Source organism: Kryptolebias marmoratus, linkage group LG6 (genome assembly GCF_001649575.2).
Source record: "Kryptolebias marmoratus isolate JLee-2015 linkage group LG6, ASM164957v2, whole genome shotgun sequence".
Classification (NCBI taxonomy): Eukaryota; Metazoa; Chordata; class Actinopteri; order Cyprinodontiformes; family Rivulidae; genus Kryptolebias; species Kryptolebias marmoratus.
Window position 1 is genome coordinate 24,381,467 of NC_051435.1, and position 18,199 is coordinate 24,399,665.

General features: G+C 37.9%; 2 protein-coding genes across 3 annotated transcripts in view; one reads left to right on the top strand and one right to left on the bottom strand.

Annotated features, from left to right (window-relative positions):
- trim45 (tripartite motif containing 45) overlaps window positions 1-8,427 on the top strand; it is a 13,266-nt gene extending 4,839 nt beyond the window's left edge. Inside the window, exons 4-8 of the mRNA XM_017436038.3 lie at window positions 651-967; window positions 2,909-3,038; window positions 4,089-4,203; window positions 4,386-4,512; window positions 6,350-8,427. Of these exons, the coding sequence (XP_017291527.1) occupies window positions 651-967; window positions 2,909-3,038; window positions 4,089-4,203; window positions 4,386-4,512; window positions 6,350-6,504 (844 nt within the window). The 3' untranslated portion in view covers window positions 6,505-8,427. The remainder of the gene's footprint in view (window positions 1-650; window positions 968-2,908; window positions 3,039-4,088; window positions 4,204-4,385; window positions 4,513-6,349) is intronic.
- A 5,734-nt stretch (window positions 8,428-14,161) lies between these two features.
- The window catches only part of LOC108247705 (MAGUK p55 subfamily member 4), a 30,888-nt gene continuing 26,850 nt past the window's right edge, over window positions 14,162-18,199 (bottom strand). For both annotated transcript variants that reach the window (XM_017436036.3, XM_025010535.2), the window contains exons 17-21: window positions 17,933-18,013; window positions 16,024-16,117; window positions 15,798-15,906; window positions 15,479-15,613; window positions 14,162-15,335 (exon numbers count right to left, since the gene is read on the bottom strand). In XM_017436036.3, the coding sequence (XP_017291525.1) occupies window positions 15,147-15,335; window positions 15,479-15,613; window positions 15,798-15,906; window positions 16,024-16,117; window positions 17,933-18,013 (608 nt within the window). In that variant the 3' untranslated portion in view covers window positions 14,162-15,146. The remainder of the gene's footprint in view (window positions 15,336-15,478; window positions 15,614-15,797; window positions 15,907-16,023; window positions 16,118-17,932; window positions 18,014-18,199) is intronic.

The window sequence follows — 18,199 nt, forward strand, 5'->3', positions numbered from 1 at the left end:
GAAATAAACATTTGAAATATATGAGTTTGTATGTAATGTATGAATATAATATACAAGTTTCACTTTTTAAATGGAATTACTGAAATCAATCTACTTTTTCATGATATTCTAATTTTATGACCAGCACCTGTATGGGTAGGAGGTCAGCTAGTATACCTTATCCCTCAAGGAAAGGTCTGAAGAAAACACCTATTTGCTGCAACTCTGTTTTGTTGATCTATCCAAACGTACACTCTCATTTGTTTTATTGATCTGGAGATTCTGACTGACATGACAGATATACTGTTGAGAAGAAATTCTGTCCAGAGACTTCATACAAAGATGTCTGATTGGTTACTCCACTCCAACACAAAACTAGCCATATAATAAGCAAATTAAATGGACTTTTTTCTTGGGTTTACTCAGACCTTTCTCTGTACATCATGAAGTCCCTGGTGGTTCATCGCTGATGTACAGTGTAGACTGCATGTGGAAACCATGGTATTCTGCATAGTTTTTGGACGTAATGCCTCTGAAAAGAAAAATACAAAGTGGCCTTGTTAAATTGTTGCTTCTATAAATATTTACTGAAATGTAACACAGTTCTTTGGGCTGTGCAACAGGAAAATCCTCACTGTTTGTTTGGGATGCCCATCACTTCTGTCCTGCAGGAACCACCTCCACCTGCAGGGGGTGCAGCTGCAGCAGGCTCTGCTGGACGTCCGAGGTGGTGTGGAGTTCGCAGAGAGGCTGCTGAGCTGCGGTTCGGACGCTGAGATCCTCAGCACCAAAGGAGTCACCCTAAGGAGACTCACCAGTCTGGCAGAGAGCAGTTATGACCCCAACTCGGCTGGGGTTGCACCTGACGATGGCAGCAGTATCTCCTTCCTGCCTACAGAGCCAGCAGGAGAGGTGGAGGGCTACCCACTGGTGGGTGTGATCAACTCGAGGACCTTGGATATCAGCCGGTGCACCATTGAAGGGGAAGGTAAATGTTTTTGTTAGAATATGTTCTCATCTTAACTTGTCTTTGAGTTATTTTGTGTTATGTGTTCCTAATTTACTTTGAAAGGTACATATGCATGTTCTGTACCCTGTCACATTATGTTTATGTGCATGTTGTACTGCTGTTGTCCACTGGGGGCAATGTGAGTGAGTTTGTGTGTGTAAGCTGCACAGTTCTATGAGCAGAGAATAAGTTGAGAAGCTGACCGTTAGCAATAAAAGAAAAATCACAGCTATCTGAAGAAAAGAAGTGTGGTTTGTTAACATGAGTAATGAACAAGAAAACCCAACAGTTTTTTAGCTTTTTTTGCCATGTTAGTTGGCTTTAATGCTTTTTTGAATAAAACTTTGTGTTCTTGGAATCAGGTGTAACATCACAACTTTTTTTTTTTTTTTTTTTTTAATTCATGACAGAAATAGAAGTCAGACTGAGTTTTTGCTGTGTAGGTAAACACCATTGTCGCCTCTGTAGGTGCAATTCCTACGCAGCTGAAGGAATGTTGATATGACTCAACAGGCCTTGAGGCTAGACACTTTGAGGATGTTTACACACAAAACATAACATGTCCATACATGTGCCATCAAGTCAAAAAAAACTTTGAATTGGCTACAATAAAGAATGAATTTTATAGACTAAAAGCACAAAGCTAGAACTAAAGAAATCTGGCTTTAATAGATAGCCTTTTAATTATTTTACCAGCTCAGAAAATTATAAATGTACTGAAATATATATATGTATATATATATATATATATATATATATATATATATATATATATATATATATATATATATATATATATTAATTGTATCTTAAGTTTGTCGATTTTGTTATTCAGTCACTGATTGATTGACCACCGACAGCTGTTCAGATTATTATGTAGTTACTGGCATCAGACAATAAAGACTGGCTACAATGACTGATGTACACCACAAGGTGGCAGTCATGGTAATAAACTGTAAAAGGTAAATGTTCTTTGGAGGGGAGGGGGGGGGGTTCACTTTTATTTTGTTACCTGACCTATAAATTCCCCTCGGGACATCTAGGCTGCTGCCTTCAGAAACGGCTCACAGGAGCAGATCATGTTACCACCAGAATGATCATTTTCACGTCCCTTTAGCAAACACTAAAACAGCTGGTGGAGACTTGTAGCTGCTTCTCTGAGTCTCAGTCTGAAAGCCTGGTTTAAGAAGCTGTTTACTTGTGTCAGAGGAGAAAAACCAAACCATATGCAGACCTCTGAGCTGAGCGTTTTGCTTTCAAACAGCTCAAGTACAGAGCTGTTTGCTAAAAGGTCAGTGTCTGTATTGTGTCAGACATTTCTCCAGGTGCTGTTTTACATTGTTTGTCATGTGTAGGAATTTCTCCTCAAATGGCTCCCCCAAATATCAAACCTTTCTTTATAAACTGTCAAGAGTCTGTAGTTTTGTGTTGTCTCCAGATAATGGATTACCTCCTTTAAAGCTATGGTGCCTAGCTCAGTCTTTATCACATAATGTTGCAACTTTTCTTCTCTGTCTTTAAACCTTGACGGGGGTTTTTTTTGCTGAAAAAATTTTGAAGGGGGCCAGTGCAGCTACACCTCAAAATTCCATTGTACATTTAATTTCTTCCCCGAAGTCCAGTAGCAATTTGGAGCTGACCGTTATAATAATCTAAGGTGTAACAGAGCCAGGCTTATATTTTGAAAAGTATCTACACGCTTTCTCCTAAATTTCCAGGTTTGAACTCTTCCTGTTTGCCCTTTTAAGTATTTTTTGGACTTTAAACGCTTAATTCTTGCAGAGGTTTTTATTCACTTTTCCTTAATTTAAAACAGATTGTTTTGACATTCAGTCTATCTTTAGGCTATTTATCTTTTTAACCATTAATGGGTGTTCAGCTGGGCACCCTTTAACCTCCCAGCCTCTCTTGTGGTCACAGGTCTGCATCAGGGCGGTGAGGGCCAGAAAGGCCACTTCACGCTGGTGTGTCGAGACTTAGCTGGGGAGCAGATGGCCCAAGGAGGAGAGCATGTCCTCGTCAGCATTGTCCACAAAGAAAAGAAGAACTGGTGAGCACTACTTATGCCTCTTTTACATGGGTTTTTTCGAGGCCGGTCCCTGCTTCTTTGGTCCCTGCTTCAGTGTAGGGCCAGCCGGGCCGGCCCTGCTTTCGTGGGCGGCGCAAGCTTAGCTCCTGTTCACTCATTGGTTGTGGGTGTGGCCAGATGCAAGCATAAAGAGCGAACGGTAGGAATATAAACAACAGCGTTAGCTCACCCTGCAACGTTTATGCCGTCTGTCCTCCAGCTGAAGGCGCTGTAAAGCCTGAAATCTCCGGCGGATAACAGCTGTCCTACTCCGCGCAACAATCTCAGCATCCAGAGCATTTCTTCCACTGCGCCTCTCTTCCTGAAGTCTCAGGAGAATCCCCATAAGTTTAAAAAACAGCAACAACACTGTTAAAATGTTTGGGTTTTGGATTCTAATCAGAGTGAGACATCTGATCTTTGTTATATTGTACATGCAGAGTCCTCTCACCATAAAACACGCTTTGACGTATTTTCTCTGCTAAAGCTTTGAAAAATAAGAAAGAAAACAGATCTTATAAACGTTAAATGTGCTGAGTGACAGCTGGCAGCAACAGGTGGAGGACAGGAGGTGTTACTCTGCACTACATAAGACCCACACAAACCTCACACTGTTTCTGACTTCTTCTTTAAAATAAACTTAAACTACAGGACACCGTGACTTTCTAAAACTGTGTTATTCCTTGAAACCAGAAAGCAGTCCATTTCTAATCTAGAGCAGTTTGAGCGCCAATGGAGCAATCAGTCATGAAACAAATATCTAAGTCTTCCGTTGTTTACTGTAAATAGATAACATTTTCTGTTTTAGGGTATGATATAGAAATTCAGTTATTGAATCTTTACGTACATGGTACTTTAACGCAAAATGGTTTTTTTCGAAGCTGGAAATTGTCGGGAAATAATTGCCTTTTTTAACGGCACATAAAAATAAAAATCCAAGAAATCGATGTGTTTATGTGGTGCTTGGATTTATTTGCTAAATTTTAATTGACATGTGTTAATATTTTAATAACTGTTTGTGTTTTCCTGCAGCACAGTGCAGGCGACAGTGGTTGACAACAGCGATGGGACGTACGGTGTTTCATACAAACCTGAAGAGCCAGGAGCTTATTCTGTGTGGGTCTGTGTCAAAGCCCAACATATAAAGGTACAACAATTTTCTGACTGCAGAAAATCTTTAGCAACTCAAGTGAGCTGAGTTGGAATATTCGGTCTTTCAAATATATTTTTTTAAACGGTCTGATTCAGGTGAACATGGTAATAAGCTGACTGCTGTAGAGAAGCTCCTGGCCTTTCATGGAGCTCACAGCGTGCCTTTTATTCCTGCAGGGTTCTCCGTTTAATCTTCATGTGAAGAGGAGCTTCAGACGACACACTGGGACTTTTCACTGCTGCTCCTTCTGCTCCAGTGGAGGAGCCAAAGAGGCTCGCTGTGGCTGCCCAGGAACAATGCCAGGTTCAAAACAGAGATATTCACAATATTCATGTTTCCTTATTTACAAAACGTGAAACTGATCTTGCCCTTTGATGGGCTGATGACCGTCGATGACTGGTTTTTGTTCTCTGAGTAGGACTTAGATTACAAATTGATAAACTGTGCTCTTACTGAGAGAATAATTACCATTCGGCGATGAGGAGGGGGGGGGGGGGTATTCCAGAAAGCAGGATAAAGCAAAGACTCTCAGTTAGTCTGCCTCGCGTTTAGGGAAACTTTGTGTTTTCTGTACCAAAAAGAGAGGAGGTAAGTTCAATTCAGTCTGTCACCATGGTAACAGACCCTGAGAACTAAACCAGCTTTACTCCCACCTGAAGCAAGCATGAGTTGTTCATTTTCAATCAATCTGATTTGTTTTATAGCAAAATTACTTCGTAGTGCTTGATGTCAGGAGATGATTTTCCGACCCAAATATTAATTCAACCATTGATTATTTTGAATATGTTCAAGTATTACACTTGCACATTATCACATTTTACTTTCCTTTTTCTTCATGTGTTAATACGAGTAGGCAGCAGTATAAACGTATCCTAACCCCATTACACGTCTCCTTTTACAACTACTTCATCTGCACAAATTCAGCTGTTTTAACACCCTATTTAATGTTTTTAATTGAAAATAACGGAAGAAAATAAACAAAACCAGCAGGCAATATTACCATCTAACACAAAACTATTAGCAGCAGGTCTTCATCTTTCCCCAGGTCAGCAATGCTTCCTACATAGCACTTTGAATCGCGTTGTTGCGTAAAAGTGCTATATAAATAAATTTCACTTCAATGTACTTCACTACATAATTTACATGTGGTTTCCAACAGATCACCAAGGAACCTAACTTCATTTACTCCCATGTTTACATTATCAATACTTTTTTTACCTATTCAGTTCTCTTATGATTGCCAGACAGCATAAAATGAGTCTAGTTAACGTTTAAAGACAATTTATCTAATTTGAAGAAGTTATTTTGCTGATTAAAACATTGCCACAGCTACCACAAATATGAAGACAAATCACTCTCTTTTCATTTGGTTTTCTTTATTTCCCACAATAACAAATGCAACAGTTGGGATTTCTAATATGTATTCCAGCAATTAACGTTTCAATTAATATCACTCACCTTAAGTGGAGGTCGTGTAATAGAACTCCTAACTCTACTGACCTGTCCCGCTCTGTTTTTAATACATGCTGCTGGTTCATTTCATTTGCAAAACGAAACCAAGGAAGAGCTGAATGCATAAGAACAAAAATACTTTGTATTAAATCCAAGTACTTTTAAAGTGATTGTTTCTGTATGTGTTGTTATTTCTACTGTTTTGTAAAAGAATGTCCAGAAAATCAGTCGTTCCTCAATGCGCACGCACACGCACACACACACACACACACACACGATGTCTGTATTAATCTATCAACTGATATAGATATAGATATTAGTTAAAGATCTAGATAAATATTATATATATATATATTATATGCACACACACACGTGCAAAAAAAACAGAAGAATAATTTCTTTCTTTATCTTTGTATTATATTCCAGTTCATGTTTCTTTCTGTATGAATGAAAAGCCAGTGTTTTTGTGCAGAGATGAGATGCCAGGATGTTTGAAGCCGCTGGCTTAGCTTTTCTTTTTAATGTGACATAAAGCTGAAGACATGAAGGCTCCTTCATTTGTCCTGAATACAATAATAACCTGAAACGATTAGCTGCTTGTTTCTTTAGTCGCCTTATTCTCGTTAAAGATTCTATAGACTTCTTTCTGATTTTCATCTTTGTGTCTGCCTCTTTTTTTTTTCTGTAGGAGGATTTAAAGGCTGCGGTCACGGCCATAAGGGACATCCCGGGAAGCCTCACTGGTCGTGCTGCGGCAGCACCGTGGAGAAGTCGGAGTGCTTGCCTCAGAGTGTGTTGGCTGCAGTCTCTCCTCGCAGCCACCTGAGAACCGTGGAGCTCTGACGTGATACCGAGACCAGACACCTGAAAGTTGCAAGTCGTTAAAAACAAGACGGCAGCAACCTAAAGGTTCGGGCAGAGGGAGGTAAAAGCCTCAGGCTGTTGGTGTGAAATGTGAGTGGACAGGAAAGAGATCAGGGGACAGACTCTAAGGGCAGGTTGTTCACCTCCACCAAACACTCTGCTCAGCTCAGCTGAGCCAGGGGTAATAAAATCCTCCTTTTGTCTCCCTTTAAAGCCAGTGGGGTTGAACTCTGGCTGTGATACATCTCAGTCACTTTTGCTGAGCCTTATCATTGTTACACATTACTTTTACCAAACTTCCTCTGGTCTCAGACAAAGTGCTAAAATCTTGAATGTGAACAGATTCCACAGGAAGCAAACATTCTTGAAACTTTGTTTTTACAGTAAAAATGATAGCAGTATTCTGAGTTCAATCATGAAACAATACGGTCAAATCTAATACAAAACAAATCCATTTTTTTATTATCTTATGTAGTTATCACAATGGCTTTAATTGGGATAATAAATCACTTTGATATTATACGTCTACAATATACTATTATTAGTATTTTTCTAGTTTTCACAGTAATAACCTTATCAAATATTAAAGTTTGTCATAATCATGAACAAGCTTGAACAACCGGAGAATAATTACTCATGTTTAAGGTTTATATTTTGGCTTAGGTACAAATAAAAAATATAATAAAAAGTTGAATAGCTATCTATTTTTGTTTGTTTTTGCAAATAACCAAAAAATAATAGAATAATTCTTTAATTATTCTTCAGTGCAGAAAGTTTTGTAAAGAACAGAGCCTGAATAAAATGTTTTTTGTTTGTTTTAATCTTAATAATGACAATACACTGTAAATCCAAACTGGATATAATACAGCTGGTCGCAAAATTCTTATAATATAGGGTCAGTAACATTTAATCCTTTTAAAACCTGGTAATAATGGTGCCTTTTACTGAAATGTGTATTAGTATTTACAGGATGTACTGACATCTTTTGTCATTAGCAAATAGGTAGTTTTAAAAAACAACAATAATGTGATGCGTTTTGTGAAATGTTGTAATTTTGATTCTGCTTTTTCTGTTAAGTCTTTGTTTTGTTATTCTGTTGAATCACTTTTCAGATAACAGTTTCTGTTTTAGAAGCGTCACCTAAAAATCACCTAAAGGAAATGAGATTTACAGACAGAAAAGTCAAATGAAAGTCATCATTAGCACCCAAAGAGAAAAGACCAAGGTGGCAGTGGGCTAAAGAAAAGTGATCCTGGATGAAAGTGTCAGGTCAGGTTTATCTTCAATAAATAATAAATCTACATTGTAATTTTGGACACTTTTCTTATTCCATCAGTTGAAATGATGTTTGGTGATGAAAACCTTATTTTCCAAGATGATAATGCATTTTAACACGAGGCAAAGGATGTGAAAACCTGTCTTCAAGAAAGACGTATAATGTCAGAGGAATGGGCTTCAAATAGTCCGGATCTCAATCCAGTTGAATTCCTCGTTTGAAATGAAGAAAATGATCAGTGACAAAACTGCAACCTGCAACACTGATCTGACACCAGCAGTAAGAGACAGCTGGAGCCGGACTGATGAAGAGTACTGTTTGTAATTCGTTAGCTCCATCCTCAGAGAATTCAAGCTGTTAGAAAAAACAGAGGTGGTTCAACAAACTACTAATGGCCCAGTGGTTTTCTGATTCCATAATTCTTACTCAAAATTGAGTCATTCCATATTTTTCCCCTACTTGATCTAAAAAAAAAGCAACTCTGACTGACTACAACTATTAGACATATTTTTTGTTTTGTAATTTGTTCTTAATGCCAGAAGGTTGGACTTTTGAAAAAATATTGTTTTGTGGCACATCTGTGATTTATTGTTTTTATACAAAATTAAACAATTGAAAGAAAATCATCCAAGAATGGTGCATCCATCATTTTTTGCCAGTGTTGTAATCGAGAATTAAGCAAAATTATTTGAAAAGGTAAAGCCACTGGTCTGAAATCATTCTGCTGGACAGGTATTTTGGGGTTCAAACTAATTATAGACAAAACAGTGTTTTGTCTATAATTAGTTTCACTGAAATTCAGTTTCATTACATGCCTTTTAATGTTAGGGTTCCCCAGGCGTCTCACTTGAGTCTCTAGTTGAGAAGTACTAAATCAAAAAAGAGAAAGACATTTACAGTTGAAAGTTTTAGAAACATTTCAAAAGAAAACAGACTGAATACTTGAATCTGAGTGAAAGAGGCAGACATGTACGGACTGATTCTCTGAACCGGACAGGGTTTTTCTCCTCAACACAGAGGCACAGAGGAACCAGGAAACCAGGCTCCAAATCCAGGATAGAGAGGCTGAGTGAATGTGGTGGTAGATCAGTGTGTCCGAGGAGACTCTGTAAAAAGACAGAACTCCAGCAGCACAGTCTACATACACTGACACTCTCCTAAAGACAGAGGAGGACAGGGACATGGGTGTCTTTTTGGTATTGTGCAAAACAGAGTCTCAGACTCCAGGACATCATTGTCTTTACTGTCTCCCCTCCTTCTGATTCGTCTGTAACTCACTGATATATTTTGATGCTCTTAAATATAAAATCACATTTTAATTTAATCTGTGTTTTGTTTTGTTTTTTTGGTTAAGAAGAAGGTGCCATCGCCATATTGTGTGCACTGATTTGAGTTGGGGTTGTAGTGATAATTCCCAAAAGTCACCAGCAGAGGGAGTGTCTCCCAAGGAGAGTGCTGGGTGTGGCAGCATGCTGGCAGCTCAGAGCCAAGTGCCTGCCTGCCGACAGACCACATCTCATGTGTCTTCCTTGTTTTTCCTGTAACATATATCAACATTTTCCCTCCTCGCCACCTCAAAGTAATGGCGATCAGTCAAACCAGTACACCAGTACAGCTGATAATACACATCAAATCTGCCTGGATGATCAGGAGATGGCTGACTCTTCCCCACATACATCACCTTCCTGCTGTTCACAATTTGATGATGGCTTGTGAATAATTGATTGAGAGTTATGAAACAATTAAAAACACACTTACACTTTTGAACAATTTGGCTCCATCAGGCTTCACCCAATGAAAAGCAGGGGTTCAGGCCATCAGTCCAACAGTTGGACTTGACTGGTTTGTTCATAGGGGCAATTGGATGATGCCCCAATCAAAGAGGAAAAACTAGAAGACTTCTCTCGTCTTCTTCAGTACATAACTGTGACCTTTCTAAAAGGCTTGTCCTGCCTTTGTTTCATTGTCTAATTATTATAACGTTCTGCTCTGTCAAGTATCACCCTTTCTGGGGTGGTTTCAGGAAGTTAGAAATGACAGAAATTGGAAAATCAGAGAACAAGAAGGATGCTTCTAAAAAAAAATCAATTTTTTTGTATTGTTTTTTTTAGATAAAGAGGTGTGTCTAAACTGAATGTTTCTAACTAATAAGCAGATACTGTTTCTAAAGATGTTCTAATTTGTGACCCCTTGTGAAAATATCTGTTCATGTTCAGTCAGTGCTTCTGTGACAAGCAAACACAAAGCATTCTACAGTCGTACACATAACAGAAGTATCCAACATAAAAAGAAAAAAAAGAAGCTGAGTGAAGGACGGAGAACAGGTTTCCAGTTCTTCCTCCTCTATCAGACATTGTGTGTGTCTGCAGCAGGTCTCTCCATACCTGAGAGTTTCCAGTCTCCAGTGTGGTTCCTTCAGTCTGGATGATTGTAGCTCAGGTCCAGCTCTTTCAGATGGGAGGGGTTGGAGATCAGAGCTGAGGCCAGAGAAGCACAGCCTTCCTCTGTGATCAGACAGTCTGACAAGCTGCAAACATACAAATCGACACACAGGATGTACACAGGATCAGGTTACAGTACGCTCTAAATTCCTTTTTCTAAGTCATTTCAGTAGTGAAAGTAACACAAGCTAGAAAATCTAGTGGATGGATGACTGACTGTGGCAACCCCTGAAAAAGGGTTAGGGTTAGGGGAAAAAAAGAAGTTTTCAGCTGTTTCCCTTTTTCAGGGGTTGCCACAGATAGTCATCCTCCTCCATCTAACTCTGTCTTCTGTCCTCACTTCAACTACCTCCATGTCCTCTCTAACTGCATCCATGGACTCGTGCCTAATCCTGTCCATCCTCATCAGTCCCAAGGAGAACCTCAACATCTTCAGCTCTGCCACTTCCAGTTCTATCTCCTGTCTTTTTGTCAGTCCCACTGTCTCCAAACCATATAACACAGCTGATTTCACCACTGTCTTATAAACCTTTCCTTTGACCTTTGCTTCCACCTTTCTGTCATAAATCACTCCTGAAACTTTTCTCCATCCACTTCATCCTGCCTGAACTCTCTTCTTCCCCTCTGTACCACACTCCCTGTTTTCCTGGACAGTCAACCCTAGGTACTTAAAGTCTTGCACCTTTGTGACCTCTGCTCCGTGTAGCCTCACTGTTCCACCTGCCTCCCTCTCATTCGCACATGTACTCTGTCTTGCTTTGGCTGACTTTCATCCCTCTTTTAAGTGTGACAAATTTTATTAATGTAGCTGCTGACACTGACAGATATGTAGATATGCTGGTGTAGATTCTCAGTCATCCAGGCCATGGTAAAAGGGAAAGAAAAAAGAGAACAGACTATTTTCACAACATTATTCTTTATTAATTATAGAATTATATAAACTTTACCCTGATGGCTGTTTTAGAACTGTGGAACTATTTCATTATTTTGAAACTTAGAAAAAGCTTTTGGTTGTTTGCTGAGTTATACTTGTCAGGCGGGGAAGGTGGCAAACCCAGAATGCAGATTCATATTTGGAAAATCTAATTTATTAAAACAAAATAAGCAAAACAAAAAAACTGACGTAGCAGCAAAAGAAACTAAGGTTAAACATAGAACGAGAAGGCAAGAGTGACTGAGTGACAGCACTAACTAAAACACAAAAACCCCGAATCCCGACAACATTTCTGAACTTTATGCATTATGATATTCACTTTAAATAAATAAAATAAAAGATTGCTTTTTAATTGACACGTTCCAATAAAAATCTAAGTCTAAAGTTTATTCTGACCTCAGTAAATCTATATACTTTTGTACCAATAATCGATTATTTAACATGACCTAAATACTTTCCTAAGAGGGGTGAAGGAAAATGGGATCACATTGCTAAAAAGTCATATGTTTATTTAATTACGAAAGCAGTTGAAGAAAAGAGACAAATGTTGATTATCAGTGTGTGAGGTTACTCAAAGATGAAAATAGTTTAAAGTGCTCAAAATTCTGGTAAGTCCATGCTTCATGGAATTACTAATTACTTCTGTATGTTGCTTGGCATTTGACCAATTTTGTCCTGCAAATTTCAAATTATTTCAGCCATTCAGGAACCAAAACGTTCAGCTCGTTTAGGAGATGGGTGTCACTTTTGTTATGGATAACTTTTAAAAGATTTGTCTGGTTTTATTTTTCCAGCAATTTCTCTCACCAAAACACATTTCTGAAAACAACTCCTAAATCAGGCCTCTGAGCTCATGTCGCCAACTTGAAAAAAAAAAAAAAGGAAGAAGGGTTCGGTGCCAAAATATTTACTACAGGCGGTGTGGGAGAATTGTCTGCGGGAGAAAGGGGCGTAAACGCAGGTGGGGTGATAAGCAAGAAGTCATTAGATTCTTTCAGCTGCAGCAAACATGTAACCATAAATGTTGTACGATATCATAGCTCGAGTTACACTTCTGACCTCCAAAGTTTGGTAATTTCTACAATATTTCATAACTAAGCACTTATAATTTCCCACAAAAACCGCTACTGAGAAGGAGGGGGCTTTAGGTGTGTCTCGTATTCTCGAGGTGGAGGCCGAGGTAGACGGGCAGTTAGGGGGCAGACCTCTGCATATGCAGCAAAGGTTCCCCAAATAAAGGTGGACATCAGCAACAAATAACAACAACAACTAAACCATCTGCAGCAACACCACCGAGAGGTCAAATCCCAAAGACGGATGAGACCTGAGACGAGAGCAGAACCAGCAGTGATTCTGGGTTTCCATGGTTAAAGAAACATATCCCAGTAATTAATTGGGCTGAGAAAAGGATAGAGTCCTGGAGAAACTTTTGTTTAAGAAATTGCCTCCAGTCCGCTATACCTGTCCTCTCAAGAAAAGATGAACGCCCTGAGAAAATTGAATTATCGAAGGTCCCACCCGAATATCACAATCTCGCACCAGTGTTTAGTAAGACTAAAGCCCTGTCTCTTCCCCTGCACAGACCCTACGACTGTGCCATTGAGCTGCTACCTGGGGCCCCTCTCCCTTCTAGTTGACTGTTCAACCTCTCAGGCCTGGAAAGGGACGCCATGAAGACTTACATCGAGAAGTCTCTCTCATCCGGAATCATTCGCCCATCCAGCAGTATCATGTTTTATCATTAATATGCTACAAAGTAAAAAATTAATGTATTAGAAAAGACTCTTTTCATCTCCTTTTCATTGCACTTCTGGAACAACAGTAACATACTGAAAATAGAGGAGGAAAACAAACTAAAGAAGTGATCTCATTGATTGTATCGTACCGATATGATACCAATCTTTGGCATCAATGATATAGATATTTGCTTAGATTTGCACGCCCCTAATTTGCAATCTGATCTGTCCACGGTTTCCCCTGCCTGTCGCACAGTTACCACTGGAGGTAGGCTTCAGTGAACTAAGCTATACGTTCTAAATAGCAAGGGCAATAGCACCCTATTCCCAACTCAACTGAACATTTTGATATTTGAATGAGTAAATATTCGACCAGGATTGGTTTATGACAGCAATAAAAGTATTAAACATCCAAGGGGGTGAATACTTTTTCTTCCTAAAAGACTGGTGGAAGAAACACTCAATCAGCATGAGCAGGATATAGAGTAGAAGGCTAAAATGATTATTTAGACTCTGTTTTTAGAGAAATAGCCACACATTTCAATAAGAGGAATTACCAATACACATGGAGACCTTAGGAGCACTAGACTCTAACAGCAGGACTTGTCTGAACTCTAGGAAAGTTTACAAAAACTGAAATCTACAAGTTGGAGTCCACTGTTTCTCATCTTTTTTTCAGCAGTGTTGTCCATAGTGCTTTAACAAATGAACAAATACTGTTGGAAAATTTCTTTGCCAGTGTTTTCAGATATGATGCTTGTGATCCACACAGGCATTAAAACATGCCTTGGCATTTAGAAACTTTTGTTATCTACACTGAAGAAAGTGTATTCCAAACAGATGCAACCTTATATTGAGGAAATGTAACTTGTCAGCCATTAGCATACGGCAGCTCTATTAAACAAAAATAGGATGAATGCAACTGAGGCTTTAGTTTCTGTGTGTGTGTTCACATAAAGAATGGGTGTTACGCAGTTTAATGCTTTTTCCACAAAAAAAAAAAAAAAATCACATCAAATAAAACAAAAAAACAAAACAAAACAAAAAAAAACTTGGCTTACCCCAAGACTTCATTCATAAACAACAGAAAATTGTATTAATAACCAGTGATGAATAAAAAACAGATTCACAGAAAACCACTGTCACCACAGCTGTACAATAAGAGAAAATGCTGTAAAAAACCATTAGTTGTGTAAATCAGTAAGATAAAACCTGCCGTTGTTTATGTCAGAAACAAAACATCAGAAAATTTTTACTCCACACTGGTGTAGTTTATTTAGCTCTGACTCTGTTCCAAAATGTGCAAATCAATGAAACTGACCAAATTAAAGAAATATTGTTTAATTATATATTATTTGATATACAAACTATTGAATTAAACCTGAAGTGTACTCTTTCAGTGACATTACAGCACATCAGAACAGAATGAAAAATGTAAGAAACATTTTTTTATACCAATTTTGTTTATGGTTCTGTAGGTATTGTGTTATACACTTCATATTTATTTTTTGCAGCTTTATAACTAAAGGTACAAAGTATGATGATGTTGAAATTTTATTTCCTGTTATTTGACAATCAGAATAACATGTTGCAACAGTGGGCAGAAATATGTTGACATTTAAATGTTGTTACAATCATTCAGTAAACAGATGAAGGGTCTTACAGCCTATTTAAGCCACAACTGAACTCATCACTTGCTCCAGAGCAGGTGATGAGTTCAGCCTTAGTTACCATGGCAACCTAGCTGGGTTCAAAGACCCCTTTCATTCAAAAATCAAAAACTCTGACATTCAGCTCAACATAGCTAGATATGCCACTTTGTTTTTATTTATTCTAATTTATTCATGACTGATTTCCCCCTTCATGTTATTCGTTTTTTTAACTAACACTTTAAAATGCTTGGTTTTGTTAAATTTTTACTGTATAGCACTTTGGTGAAACTTTTGTTTGTTCATAAAGTGCTTTCAACATTGGCAATATAAAACCATCCTCAGGATATCACTTGACTAAGATTTATTTCATTTAAGGAGTTGGGGTTTTTTTTATAACAAAGAGGATTTTTTTTTCTGTGCTCTTGTCATTCTTTACCCCTCTGCCTACATTCACCTGTTTTTTGTTGTTGTTGCTGTTTCCACATTTGTGTTTCCCACCTCTTTATTTTCACTCAATTTTCCATCACTCTTTTTTTTTTTTTTTTTGCAGATTTGCAAGTTCAGTTCTTTTACACATTTCCTTTATTCCTCCTCTGTTTGGAGCCAGATGACAGGTATCCACTGAGGTTCGTTCTGCGACTGCTGGATGATGGAGCAAAGCTGCATGCAAGCATCCTGTAAGTCGTCATTCACCACAATGCTGTCAAAATACTGTTTGTATTTAGCCTCGATGAGCTGCGAAGTCTCCTCCAGCTCTGAAAAGTCTTCCTCCTAAATAAAAAGTATAGTTGGTTTTAAGTCATCATTTTGGTCACTGCCAGTTCTGCATTTCTGAATTGCTGGTTCACTTATTGTAATATTTTCAATGTCTATTCAATAACCAGAATAGAATAAGGTATCAACAGTGATCTTACTGTGAAGGCTCTGTTGATGGCATAATTGGTGATGATTCTTGCATTTCTCCGTGTTTGTCTCAGTCTTTCTGGGCTTGGGGCTTTGATGAATATCACATATGGCTTCAGGTTTCTTGACCGTAACAAATGAATGCTCTGAAAATATAATTAAAGCTATTTTTTTCATCCCAATTGTCTTAATAGCACATAAAATGGGACTTGACATTAAAAAGTTAATTTATAATGCATATAAAAACCTGAAAGAAAATCTAACCACATTGCAGAAGGATATCATTTAGTTTTACATGTTAACACTGACTCAATCATTATATAAACTCACAGGTGGTTCAACATCAATGATGCATATTTGTCCTTGTTTTAGAACCTCATCAATAGCATCCAGGCTAGTTCCATACAGGTGGCCCTTATTCTCCCCATACTCCACAAATCTAAAGACAGAAAAAATTAATTAAAAATTTAACAATTTTATACAAACAGGACAAATAAAAATTAGATATAACTAGTACTAAATATATATTTTTCTTTAAAAGGATAGAGATGCCTACCTGTGGTTGCAGACCATGTACTCAAACAGCTCTTTGGTAACAAAATGGTAGTCTCTTCCTGTCTGCTCCCCTTCTTTTATTGGACGAGTGGTATCTGCACGGACACAATGACAAGGTCATTTATGGAACTAAAGTCCAATAGTTTAAACTAGGACTAGTTTTGATATTATCCTCATTTACAAACCAGTAAAACATAACATATTATATAATATATAATAGTATAATTTGAGATGGGGGGGCTAAAATTGTTGACATGCTTTAAAGTTTACAAAGAACATTTTTCTTCCTATACGATATTTTTCTGCAGTGCTTCTTATTACATTTTGTCTAAAAATTGTTTATAAATGTGCACCACAACACCAACAGTGACTGGGTCTGTTCCTTAACAGTCAGCTGGTGTATGATCCGGCTAGAAGTGACATTAAGCCGCAAAATAGGACTTTCCCTGTTAAATAAACCCATAGGGATTGTGTACAAACTCCACCCATTCGGTGGGCCACTTGGTTTACCAGCCTTGAGTAAAACTCAGCAGACATGCACTTTTCAGCATGTCACCTGTTAACTTGCAGGCAGCTAAACCTTCACTGTGACTTTTGCCATGTTTATGAGACACTCTGGCTCCAAGTTAAAGGAAGGAAGCTGCTTTAATCTGCTGTTAGCTCAAAGAGACTCAGACCTGCAGGCTGTGGTGGGGAGTTTAAAACACATTTGTTTGTTTTGTAAGTTAAAACAAGGCTTTTGTAGTTAAATAAGACTGTGAATATTAGTCAGACATCAGTGCTTGACACTGTTAATATTGGTTAGCTCTGTAGTAGCTGGTAGGATAACTAGTTATTAGTTATTCTCACTTTATAATCATGTTGTGATGATGAACAGAAAGCATTATTAACTCACAAACACATCCAATAATATGTTAGGGAATCAGTAAGTGGACCTGGTCTAATTCAAACATACAGCCTGTTGAAAAATACTAGAATCTAATCAGAACCTCATGAAAATAATATTAAAGAAACTAAACTTCTTTTTCATAAAAGTCTGATTAAATATTTGTACCATCCACTGTTTTAAAAGTCATTTTTGTATATTTTTTTGTGAGCAAGAATTGTATCACTGTAGGCACAAGAATGAACTGTAATCAAAATCTAGAGCAGGGCAGACCATTTAATAATTGTAATCATTTAATGTAATTTAAGTTTTTCTACCAACTGCTTTGTTTAACATGTTTGTTATTGAACAAGTTGATCACCGTGGTTTGCACCAATATGAGAATTTATTCTCTCTAAGTGTTTTAGATATCATGTGTGAACGTGTTTTATTTTGTAATTGCATATTAAACTATCAGTTGTTGTTTTTGTTTTGTTTTTTTAATTTCAGACATCATTTCAGGAAGAAAAATATTTTCTTATTTGTGCACTGCAGAAGAGACTTAACGTAACTTTGACTCAAAGTAAAATTTGAATGACTTACTTTTTAATTTTACTTGAGTATGTTATTTTAGTACTCTTTCCACCTCTGCTAGTGATGAGGTACCCATGACAGATTACCAGTCCACAATACATGAACAATACAGATAACGATTCACACTCCCACTTACATTCACACCTAATGAGAATTTAAAGTTACAAATTAACCTAACATAAAGGGGTTTGATATGTGGGAGGAAACCAGAGTACCCAGAGGAAACTTGTGCATGCACTGGGAGAACACACAAACTCCACACAGCTTGAGAACCTGGGACGATTCTAACCACTGCATGGCCATGTTGCCCAGGCCTGCAACTATGGTTGTTTTTTTTTGTTTGTTTGTTTTTGTCACTATATATTTTTTGTGGTTATTGCTTAAAGTTAGATAAACATCAAACAGAAACATTCATACGATTGGCTGTCTTAAATGTGTAGAGATCACATACGAGGCACAGGTCCCTGGAAGGTCGATGGGTTCAGTTTAATGAGTCTTTTCCTCAGCTCATTTACTCCAACTCCTGATGCCCCTGTTTAAAAGAGAGTATGTCAGTTGTAGGAATGCTCCTCATGCTTTCTGTGAAACAAATTAATACAATGAACAGTGTGAGGATCATTTACTGTCTTTAAAGTTATGTTCAGATGTGCAACCAAATATGGTAAGGAACTTTTTTGCAGCTCTAAATTCAATAAAATTGGGAGGGGGGGGGGGGGGG